Source organism: Sorex araneus, chromosome X (assembly GCF_027595985.1).
Source record: "Sorex araneus isolate mSorAra2 chromosome X, mSorAra2.pri, whole genome shotgun sequence".
Lineage (NCBI taxonomy): Eukaryota > Metazoa > Chordata > Mammalia > Eulipotyphla > Soricidae > Sorex > Sorex araneus.
In genome coordinates, this window is record NC_073313.1 from 309070496 (window position 1) to 309082909 (window position 12414).

At 46.0% G+C, this 12414-nt stretch overlaps 1 protein-coding gene across 2 annotated transcripts in view; it reads right to left on the reverse strand.

Moving 5' to 3' along the window:
- MFSD9 (major facilitator superfamily domain containing 9) overlaps positions 1–12414 on the reverse strand; it is a 30059-nt gene extending 17645 nt beyond the window's left edge. Inside the window, exons 1-3 of one of the 2 annotated variants that reach the window (XM_004617936.2) lie at positions 12233–12414; positions 6189–6276; positions 4505–4548 (exon numbers count right to left, since the gene is read on the reverse strand). In XM_004617936.2, coding sequence (XP_004617993.2) covers positions 4505–4548; positions 6189–6276; positions 12233–12379 — 279 coding nt within the window. In that variant the 5' untranslated portion in view covers positions 12380–12414. The remainder of the gene's footprint in view (positions 1–4504; positions 4549–6188; positions 6277–12232) is intronic. The other variant, XM_055120618.1, reaches the window with a different exon arrangement.

The following is a 12414-nucleotide window of genomic DNA, read 5'->3' on the forward strand; positions in this document are numbered from 1 at the left end:
TAATGGACCCATGTCAGAGAACTTTTGCCCTAGTTTCTTCTAGGAGTTTTATGGTTTCAACCCTTAGATTTAATCAGCCTGATTTGGTTTGTTTATTTTTATGGGGGAAGATTTGTGGGAGGGACTGGATCACACCTGTGGGGTGCCCAGGGCTTATTCCTCATAGGGCTTGGGGGACCATTTGTGGTACCGAGGAATGAAATCAGCTTCACTGTGTCCATGATAAGCCTTATCTTTTGTATTGTCTCTCTGGCCCCAGTCTGTTAGTCTTAAACCCGACATCTGGGAAGCTTTAGCATACTATCAGGCAGGGCTCCCTTTGAAGATTTCTTGACGCAAGGAGGGAAGTGTGGAAATACCACAAAGGCAAAGCTTGCCCCGTGGGTGATGGGTCTGAAGCAAGGTGCAGAGGAAGGTGGAGGTCGTGGGGAGGAGAAGCTGAGAGACACATGGGAACACCTGCATTGGAAGTCAGTGCGGGGGAGTAACAGGGAACAAGGAATGCATGTTATACAGCCCTACTGTGCCAGTAGAACACTCAGGGAAGCTAAATGGGGGCTCCAGCTCGCCAAGACATTCGCGGTGAAGATAAACTCATTTGATGAAGATAAACAGCATTTCTCAACTTCTCCTGACCAGGGCTCCTTTCCATCTGGTTTCTTTCCTGTGCACCTCTGTCCTAGCAGCTATCCACCTGCTCCCCTTCTCATACTGTGCTCCCACATGTGATTTCTATCCCTGGGTATAGTCTGTGACCCATGGCGGGTAAGGAGGTCCACAACCTACATAAGAGAAAAAATTAGTCCAGGGGCTGGAGAGATAGCACAGCGGGTAGGGCGTTTGCCTTGCGCGCGGCCGACCCGGGTTCAAATCCCAGCATCCCATATGGTCCCCTGAGCACGGCCAGGGGTGATTCCTGGGTGCATAGCCAGGAGTAACCCCTGTGCATCGCCAGGTGTGACCCAAAAAGCAAAAAAAAAAAAAAAAAAAAAAAAAAAAATTAGTCCAGAACAATACACTAGCTCTCCAAAAATCTCCCTTGCAGGCTGAAATACTGAACTCGTAAAGCCACTGCAAGAGCATCTGAGAAAGTCTGGTGGAGGTGGGAGAGGGCCACGGGCAAACTCAGCCTCCTGGTCTCCATCCTGCCAGACTCAGGGCCCTCCCACAATGCCAAGGCTGAGCTGCTCGTGGGCCGGCAGCACACAGGCAACACAGAGCACTGTGTTCGAGTCCTTTCCCCATTTTTGACTGTCTCCATCAACAGCACTTAGCAGTCTTGGGGTTCAGCTTTGTATTTCTTCACAGGGCTTTGGAAAGGCTCCACCGCACACAGGTGAACGCAAGCCGAACTGAGAAGCCCCATTTCACTCCAGCATCTTCACAGTGGCCCAGTTTACACACTGAGTAGAATATGAGCTTCTGTGTAGGAACCAGGAAGCATCTGCTGTGTGAGGGAACAAGGGCAGGGACTGAGTGACACATGACACCTTGAACAGCCACTGGCCCCTGAGCTCAAAGCCTGGCCGGAGGTGATCAGTTCTGCAACCCCCTGCCCTACTCCAAGGAGAATGGGGTTCTGTGACCTTCCTCACCCCTACACAGCCACACAATCTGGACCTGCCTGCCTCTCTTTCCTTCCCAAAGCTAACTTGACTCACATCCTTTCCCCATTTTTTATTGCTCTTTTTCCTTTAAGAATCCATAAATTTCTTAAGGTTACAAACTCACATCAAATTCTTATATGTACTACTGGGGAAGGAATCCTCAAAATACTTTTATTCTTCTACAAAAGTCCTAAATTCTCTCCCCTGGTTTTTATTGTAACAGATTTCAGAAATTCCTTATTCGTCAGATTTGGGTGAGAAGTAACTGGCTCCTGGGTTAGCATTGGGCAGAGATAATCCGAGTTAACAATTGGATTATTAACAATTATTAAGTTAATAATTTTTTTCTCTTAATAGGGTAGTCACTGTTCAGGTTTATTTGATGTTTTAGTTGGTTACACTGTTTATATTTATAATCTTTTTTAAAGATCTGATAGGGATAAAGATACATGTTGTACACAAAATACAATTTTTGAGAACAATGCACAAGACATGCGACCTTGGATTCCTCCATGGGATCCAGGATGGGACTGAAAAGAGAAAACAAGGTTCGACCAGCATGTTGGGTGAAGGAACCAGAGGTCATCTAATGCACAAAGACACACGTCTGGCGTGGTAGCATTGGCAGTGGTGCCTCCAAGGGACTGGAATTTACATTAACCAGTTTAGAAGGACACAGGTACCACCCAGCAGAAAGAGATAGCTGCCAGGGTTTTATAAACCGTCTCTCCATTTCTAGCTTTAGGAAACCTATTGTTTTTTTTTTTTTTGAGATAACTCTAGGTCCTGGACCAGGCAGTTCCAAGCAGTTTGCATGCAACTTGGCACTCACTCCACCTGTCATGCCCACAGGCACGTAATTAAACTCCCTCTGCCTCAGTTACCCTTGTATGAAAGAAGGACAGTGCTGTCTGACACTGATGTTCTTTTTCCTTCTTAGCCTTTGTCATGTGGGCCTTACATTAAATGACTTTGTTTCTTAGTTTTGAGGCCAAATCCTGTGGTGCTCAGGACTTATTCTTGGCTCTGTGCTCTGGGGCCACTCTTGGTGTGACTCAGGGGACCATATGGGGTGTCAGGGATCAAACCAAGTCAGCCACGTGTAAAGCAAGCACCCTACCCACTGTGTTATCTCACTGGCCCTTATAAAATGAGTCTTTAAGGTCAGACAAGAGCTTGCCTTGCACGTGGAAGAGACAGGTTTGATCCCTGGCACTTGTAAGGTCCCCTTAGCACAGCTAGGAGTAATCTGAGCACAGAACCAGGAAATCTTTAAAGACTAGGTTTAGTGGTTGTGACTAATTATTGTGAGGTTTAAATACAATACGGTGCTCAGATCAAGGCTTAACAGTACTGAATAAATGCTAGTCATTTCAACTAAATACAGACATTTAAATAATTGGCCAAATTGGCATAGAAAACTTTTCCTGTAGAAAGGTTTTTTTTTTTAAATAATTTAAAAAATGAAAGTAACAATTTGAATATATCTTAAAGCATTGGTTAAAAAGCACTGAATTATATATCCTCATCTCATGGATTTCTAAGAAGAGCTCACATTAAATGGTAGCTACAAGATATTCAAGCTGTGCCTTGTAAGCACAAATATAATAAAGGAATGGATTCATCTGAAAAGAAAGGTTGGGTCATAACTGACAGTAAAAATTCACTCACGGGGCTGGAGTGTTAGCACAGCAGGTAGGGCATTTGCCTCGCATGAAGCCGACCCAGGTTCGATTCCCAGCATCCCATATGGTCCCCTGAGCAACACTAGGAGTAATTCCTGAGTGCAGAGTCAGCATTGCTGGGTGTGACCCAAAAAGAAAACAAACAAAAATATTCACTCATAAAAAAGCTTCTTATGTGCCAGGTGCAGCATATAAGGCAAGGACATATAAGGACAGTGCTGTCTGTCGCTGATGTTCCTATATTCTCTGGTACGGAGCAGTGTTAAATAAACAAATCAAATCTGATTCCTTATTGTCTGGGAGGTCAGAAAGGCATGTGAACAGTGAAAATTCATTGCGGTTTAACCGATCACTTTATATTACAAACATGGACATGTGCATGTGTGCGTGCGCACGCGCGCGCACACACACACCCACACACACACACACACACAGAGTAAGAATTTTAGTAGTGAGTGTCCAGCTCCATCAAGCTCCATCAGAGGTATTTCCTGACAGTCCAGATCCTGTCCACAAGACTCAGCTGCTTCTGAACCCAGGGCAAGCCACCTTGGCAGTCCATGGACTTGAGTTCAGATCCTCCATTATCACTGTCCCAGCATCCAGGTGGTTCCAGCAATGCTGCTGCCTCTGACCCCAGGCAATAAGCAACTCCTGGCAACCTCACAGCACTAAGCACCTCTCAGGGCCTGGCCTGGCCTGGCCAAGGCCGGGGCCACTGAGGCCCACTCCAGGCCTAGCTGTCACTGTGGAGTGCAAGGGGGACGGGTGGGGCAGAGCACCGAGGGTTCTGAATCTAAAGGCTGACTGGTCTCGAGTGACAATGACTGCTCCGGTTCTGTCCACCTCCCATGGATTTACCAGATGCCTCACCGCATGGCGTCTTTACTATTAGCGAGACGCATAGCTCCAAATGCACAACTCCTGAGACACTCCTATGGGACTTGTGGAAAGAACACGCAGAACTGACAAGTGGGGTCCCATTCCAATGCGTGGAGGCCCCATCCGTACAAGCTCACTCATCTCCTTGAACCCATATCTTCTCAGATGCCAAGTTAGGAAGAGGACGGAAAGATGCTTCTCCATCTAACTAAGCTGCAAGCCCCAGTCGCCAGCACATTCACTCTGACAGACCGCACAGCCCTGGGGTACCTGCATCAGAAATGGCACTCGGAGATTTTGCATTCAAGATGTTTACAGATGAGGACTTACCACCAATGTACTGGAAAAGAGTTGTAAGATGCCATAGGAAGAGCCTACAAAAACAATAATATCATCAAGAACTATGACAAACAATAAAAAAAATATTTTTTTTGAATCACCATGAGATAGAGCATTACAAAGCTATTCTTGATTGGGTTTCAGTCACACAATGTTCCAACACCCAATCATCCACCAGTGTAATTGCCCAGTACCAGTGTTTCCAGTTTCCCTCCCACCCCTTCAAGCTACCCCCACCCCTGCCTACTTCTCCCCTCTCTCTCTCTCTCTTATTTCTCTTTCTCTCTCTCTCTCATTTTAGGCATTATGCTTTGCAATACAGATGCTGGAAGGTTATCATGTATATCCCTTTACCTACTTTCTACACTCAGTTCTTGTTCAGAGTGATCATTTCCAATTAGCGCTGTCATAAAGGACCCTGCTCTATCTTAACTACCCTCCGCCCCCACACCCTTGTGGTAATTGCCAACCATTGACCAAGACCCATGACAGAAATTAGCACAGTAAAAATTACATTAGACCTCAATACCATGAGAAAATAATAGTCTTTTTAAAAGCAAACAGCACCACTTCTTTTATCTAGTTAGGAAAGTATAAATAATGTGATTGGTAGGGGGATGGGGGAAGTGAGCTATACCCAGTGGTCCTCAGGGCTTACTCCTGGCTCTGGCTCAGTGATCACTCCTGGTGAGGTTCGGGAAACCCTATGTGATGCTGGTCAGACTCATACAGGCAGGTACCTTACCTGCTGAACTATCTCTCTAGTCCTATAATACGACTTTTAAAGAAGGCCTTCAAAACTGAGGGGTATTCCCAGTAGCAGAGTGGCATAGAGAGAACTTGGGAGTAGAAAACTGATCCCAGCAAACTTCTTTCAAGTCCTTGTATTAACTTCATCTTGTATCTCTGACACCTTAACTCAGAAAGAACTGACAAAGTTTTACAAATTCTTATCATATCCCCTATCTTGTCTCTCCTACTCCCCATAAGTACCTGCACACTGTGGATTCTTAACACTGGTGAACCAAGTACACTTTTTTAAGGGAGATAAAATTTTTGACACAAACCAGGAGTCACCAAGTATTATCCTACACAAAACAATTCCATAAGTTGGCTGCTTCTGAAGGATCAGAGACTGTCTTAACATTTCTTTAGGAATACAATCCTGAGTGTATTTCTTACCTCTCTGGCAAAGCACTTAACTTCCACCTGGAGATCTTATACCACCGGGGAGAAGAATCACAGAGCAATAGTAAGCTGTGGCAACTACTTGTAATCTATCTGTCAAGGCTCAGGCCAATCAACCCCTTTCCTGCGTGGTGTGATCTCTGTGAACTGTTTCTCTGGATGCTCACAGAACTCTCTGGAAGCAGTATTTCCATTAACACAAACCACTCTCTGGAGAGGCTCAGCAACTACTGATGACACATCTGGTGACTAGCAGGACAGGGGTAACTCTAGCCCTAAATTCTTTCTGAACAGGGACAGTCTGAGAAAAGATGGGAATGATGACATTTGCTCCAAGGTAATGCTTTAGGATATTCTGAACATTTTTCTTATTCCTCTTTATATTTGTCCTCGGATAATAGCCATAAGAACACGTTTTCAGGTACTCAGCCTAGGGAGCATTAAAATCCAATAGGGTGGAAATGTGCGGTACTCACTAACCACTCACCTACTATTCCTGCAACCGTTGGACTTGCTCCAAGAGATCTTAGATGAAGGCTTAATAGAGGAACAACCATGCTCACTCCAAACAAATCCTCAAAGACAAAACAGCAAGTAATTTAAATTAGAATCTGAAACCAGGAACTGTTCGAAGTAGGGATTCTAAAATTATAAACTGATTTTCAAAATTGTGGCTGGATATAGCGTGAAGGGATAAAGCACCTGCCTCATATACAGCAGATTCTGGTTTGGTCCCCAGTACCCCATGTTTTCCCAAGCCCTGCCAGGCCAGGAGTGATCCCTGGGAAACGTAAGCTCTGAGCATCACTGGGGTTGGTCCAATCCCTACCAATCCCCACCAAATAAACACAGATAGTTTTTTTCTATTTAATCTATATTCCTTCTCCTGTCTTATTAACATGCATAAGTCTTATTAACATGCATAAAAAGAACATGCACAAAATTTCTGTTGGGCACAACTTTTTCCTGCCAGCTTCTCTTGCTAGCTATATACATCAGCGAATAATAATAAGAAAAAGATAAATTTCCAAATATGCTTTACAATGGGCCCTTTCCATGGTTACATGTTTAGAAAACCATATACCTAGTATCTGTAACTGCGAATAACTGATAAGTTACTCTGTCAAAACTAGGCTTTACTATTTTCATTTTCAGACTAAGTAATATTTCTTTTGGGTCCAGGTCTATTTTTTGGGGGGTGGGGGGTACTGTTAGCTTTGTACTGTTAAGCTGCTGACACTGTACATCATGTCAAAGACAAAGCGCATCAGTTTCTGATGGATCTATCAGAAAAGGAAATTCTACCGGTCAACAAGACTCCCCTGTCCCCAACTTTGCTAATAATCAAATTGTTATTTTTCGTAAGAATGGGAGAAGAATATTTAATCTGTTATTCAAATAGTTATTCCCAATAAAAAATGTGAGAAACACTAATGTCAATAGCCTGAGATCAGTGAACGGTCACAGTGGAAATATAGGCTCAAAAGCAGTAACTGATGATAGACCATCTTTATCCATAGAAGCCTCCCGTGAGCTCTTTCCTTCAAGGAAGTTCTGTTCTAAAAGGATCTTGTTCACTATAAAAGGCCTTTGACAATCGATTCTTGAAGAATCCACTTCAAATTATTCTTTAAAACTACCCACCTCAAGTGTATTTCCATGTTAACAACCGGTCACATGCTTGGAAACACAAGGACATCATCCTAAATTTTTTTAGGATGGGAACATTTAAACTTTCAAAGCACACCTGTTAAGGACCTCTTTCAGAAAACCAGACAGCACTTTATCTTTAAATAAACCTATATATATATATATATAAACCAATATATATATATGTACATATATATGTACATATATATATGTATGTATATGAGACAGAGAGGTAGTGCAGTGGGTATGGCGCTTGCCTGGCACATAGCAAATCCAAGTTCTATCTCTGGCAGCACATATGGTCTCGCCAAGCACCACTAGGAATGGGCCTTGGGCACAGAGCCAAGAGTAAGCCCTAAGCACTAAAAGGTATGGCATAATGCCCCGCCCCCCAATAAATAAATATATAAACTCTTTCTAAGAAAAATAAAATCTCCTGAAGCTGATAAAACAAAATCTCATCAAAAGAGAAAGATGGGGGGTCAGAGTGATAGCACATGGGTAGGGCATTTGCCTTGCATGCGGCCGGCTGGGGTCTGAGTCCAGCATCCCGTATGGTCTCCTGGGCACAGCCAGAAGTGATTCCTGAGTACAGAGCCAGGAGTAATCCCTGAGCATCCCCAGGTGTGACCCAAAAAACAAAGGAGATGGAGCAGGGGGAGAGGGAAGACTCAAAGGATGTCACAACATGAACACCTCAGTTTCTAGCCAGGAGTGAGCCCAAAAGACCATGGTTAGTCTTCCTTTCTAAACAAAATAAAATCTGAGCTGTCGACAAGTGGGCTGGGTGCATGGGTCGGAGGCGGCTTGGGTGAGCCAGCCCGGATCCCCTAGTCCCCTGCCCGCTGCCGTGATTGGGTGGGAGGTGGTGCTGGGCTGATGGGAATCCTAATGGCAGTCTCCAGATTCGTTTTCATCTGTGCCGTAAGTTTTCTCACAACTACATGCAGCAGAACTCTCATGAATTCTTAAATTACCTACTAAATACACAGAGGCAGGGGGTGGGGGGGTTGGCAGGAGGGACACTGGGAACAATGGTGGTGGAAAATGTGCACTGGTGGAGGGATGGGTGCTCTATCATGAAATGTAATCAATCATGAAAGTCTGTAACTGTATCTCACGGTGATCAAAAAAATTTTAATATTATTATTTTTTTTAAAAGAAGAGAGCAGGAAAAACAGAATGGTGATATTGACGGTGAAAATAACAACAGCACACCAGCCCCAACATCGGTTCACGAGATACTTCGGGGAACATTAACTAATGAAACCAGATGTTTTACTTGTGAAACTCTAAGCAGCAAAGATAAAGATTTCTGAGACCTTTCTGCTGAGATCAGAATCAACAAAACACATCAATTACTCATTGCTGAAGAGGTTTTTGCAACACAGAAATATTACTGTGAAGAAGGTTGCAGCAAATAGAAGCACACAAAAGGTGACTTGCTACATTGATTGCTGAACAGCTATAAACAGCAGTTAAAGTATTTGGCTTTAGAATCTGGAAACAATCTGAGTGCCAAGAGAACAGAGAGATGGACAAAGAAACTATGGCACATCTACACAATGGAATACAATGCAGCTGTTAGGAAAAACGTTAAGTCATGAAATCTGCCTGTAAATGGATGGATATGAAAAATATCATGCTGAGTGAAATGAACCAGAAGGACAGATTAAGAATGACTGCATTCACCTGTGGGATATAAATAAGTAGACCAGCATCCACGGCCAGGGAAAACAGGGACTAGGAGGACTGGTGAGTGGTTGGAATCAACCGCAAGTGTGTGTGGGGTGGAGGGTAGGTAAAATAGAGAAGGGGCCAGTATGATAATAATAGCTGGAAATGATCAGACTGGACAAGAACTAAGTGTTAAAAGCAGGTAAAGGGATATTATTTTACAAGCTTTCACTATTTGTGTTACAAACCACATTGCCAAAAAGAGGGCAGAGAAAGGGGAGGAGATAGGGGGGGACAGAGAGAGAGAGACAGAGAGATAGAGAGACAGATAGAGAAGTGCTTGCCTCTATGGAAGGTGCCTGCCTCCACTGGGGGAGGGGGTAGGGGGTGATGGGAGGAAAAGTGGGGACACTGGTGCTGGAAAATGTACACTGATGGAGGAGGGATGGATGTTGGAACACTGTATGACTGAAACCTAATCATGAACAGCTTTGTAAGACTCTACCTTACAGTGATTCAATTAAAAAAAAAAGTCTTACAAAAAATCTGAAAGCATAGATGACAGCTCAAACAGAATATTTTGGCAAAAGAAATGGCTTTTAAAATCATGTTAAGTCCCTCTCCTGATGGATAACCATCTCCCATAAGTCTCAGGGCTCCTTCTATCTCTACATACTTGAAAAATCATATCTATATTATGTATAATATTTTCTAGATGTTGCCTAACAAAGATTCTTCAAGGATACCCAAGGTAGCATATATTCTAATGATTTACATCTTCCATTTAGAACATCCCTACTACTCTTGGGAACTCTTACATTTTCTCCTGATGATATGACACACCTTAAGATTCTCCTTCACAATTTTTTTTTTTTTGCTTTTTGGGTCACACCCAGCAATGCTCAGGGGTTACTCCTGGCTTTGCACTCAGAAATTACTCCTGGCGGTGCTTGGGGGACCATATGGGATGTTGGGGATCGAACCCGGGTCGGCCGCATGCAAGGCAAACGCCCTACCCGCTGTGCTATCGCTCCGGCCCCTCTCCTTCACAATTTACTAAAGCTTTATATCAGGCTTGCTAGAACAGACGCCTGCCCATCCATATATATAGTGCATAGAAAGTTCATGAGAAACTTTGACTATCTGAATATTCAGATCTGCATAAGTGAAAGATGAGTGAACTTGCATCACCCTGAAACCCACACATTCTTGATTCTTGGTCATGTTGGTTTCCTCCCAAAATTCAGATGAGCCCTTGCCTGGCTTTTCCAGACCCTGATCCTCTGTGGCAGAACCAGAGGAAAAGGCAGTGTCTTGTGGCTGGAAGAGCAGCCTGGGGTCTGCATCTCCCACCAGAGGAGGTGGCTGCCACCTTGCTTCCTTTTCCAAATGCAAAGTACCACCTAAATTCACTGGCTCTGAGTCCCAGTCTGGAAAGTGGACGAAGCAGCTGCATCCTGACGCTGAACTAAAGAGAACAGAAAGGGCACAGGAATCTGCAGGAGTGGCCCTGAGCCTCAAAGATGAGGTCTATAAAGTAATGGGAAGGTGGAGACCCCTTAAGCCTGCCTCCCTGGGTCACTACGGTTGTATTGTCTATGTGGAGAGAACTTGCTGGATCTTGTTAAGATTCCTAACAAGAAAACTCCTGGCTCCAGGCCGAAGCCTCTGGGGCAGAGTGATATAGGGCATTTGCCTTGCACCCAGCCAACCCAGGTTAGATCACTGGCATCCCATTTGATCTCCCAAGCACCACCAGTAGTGATTACTGAGAGCAGAGCCCTAGGCATCTTGGGGTGGTGGGGGGAGAGGGGGAATCAAAAAAGAAAAAAAGAAAAAGAAACTCCAGACTCTTACACCGGGAAAGGGGTGTGAGGACCACTTCCAGGCTGCCCTCCATGCTCTGCAGAGGTCTGAGTCTGCAGTCCAATACATGATACTCTGGACTTCAGGATAGCACACGGTCCTCACCTGCACAAGGCCGAAAGCTGCCAAACTGAAAGTTGCTCTACCAGTCCCCAGGGCTGTGTGGCCCACTCCCACTGGCAATATAACTGGCTACAAGTCAGTCAAAGAAGAAATCCTGGTAATTTTGGGTCTCAATTCTGTACATGACCAAGGTGACTAGTTCTCAACAGGAAAAGCGGGGTGAGGGGGCTGATTTTAGGGTTCTGACAGTAATGGTCCCGGAAACTATCAGAATTAGCTTGCAAAGAAGATGGCAAATTACTCCCTCAGGGGCTGTGGATTGCAGGGCGTGGAGATCCACATCACCCAGATAGAAAAGGTTTTCAGACATCCCATGACTAGGGCTGGAGCGATAGCACAGCGGGTAGGGCGGTTTGCCTTGCACGCGGCCGACCCAGATTCGATTCCCAGCATCCCATATGGTCCCCTGAGCACCGCCAGGGCTAATTCCTGAGTGCAGAGCCAGGAGTAACCCCTGTGCATTGGTGTGACCCCCCCACCCCCCCAAAAAAAGGAATCCCATGACTAAAGCAATGAAAGGACAAGTCGCCCAGCTCTGTCAGGCACTCGGCTTTATTCAGTTTCCCACTCTGCAAGGGAGAATGCACCATCGTTGCGGCATTCAACCAAAAAGCAAGCGCGTACACACACATGTCATACACACAAACGCATACCTTTATGGTGCAAGGCAGCAACAGCAGATCGTAGTCACGCTATGCTTCGCACCTCCCCCAGCCCCCCCTATTTGTACCGAGCAACTGCAAAAACTGTATCAAAGTAACAATTATGCTTAAAACATACACGCACGCACGTACGCACACCTGTAAGGTGCGTTGCAGAAACAGCGGGTCCAAAGTCACAAGCATGCCTTATCTCCACCTGCACTTTGAAAGGTCCCAGCTTGCCAAACACCTAAACCGAGTTGGATTTGGCCCGGCGGCAACGCGAGTGCACAGCCACCCGCCGGAGCGACCACCGTGGAGGGCTTGGACGGGACAGATGCGGCCCACCCCAGCTGGCCCGATGCTGCTCCTGGCAGTGGGGGCTGCAGGCACCCGGCGGGGAGCGCGGGCAGGTGTGGGGGTTCGATCCGGGCGCAGCTCCAGCAGCGCTCGGGTTCCCATCGCTGCCCGAGCCCAGACCCGCGCCGCCGGGCTCAGAGCGAAGAACCGAAGAACCGCAGGGCTGGGCTCGGGGCTCCGACAGGGAACGCCCCTCCGGGTCCCCAGCACTCACCAGGAAGCCCACCAGGTAGAGGCAGTGCAAGACGCGGCGTGATCGAAAGGCAGCGACCTCGGGAGGCCCCGTTTCGGCTCCCGCGCCCGGCTCTGGAGGCGGTTCCGAGGCGTCCAAGCCCCCACCACCGAGGCCCCCGGGTTTCATCCCCGCGCCCGGGAGTCGCCAGGCTCTGCCCTGGA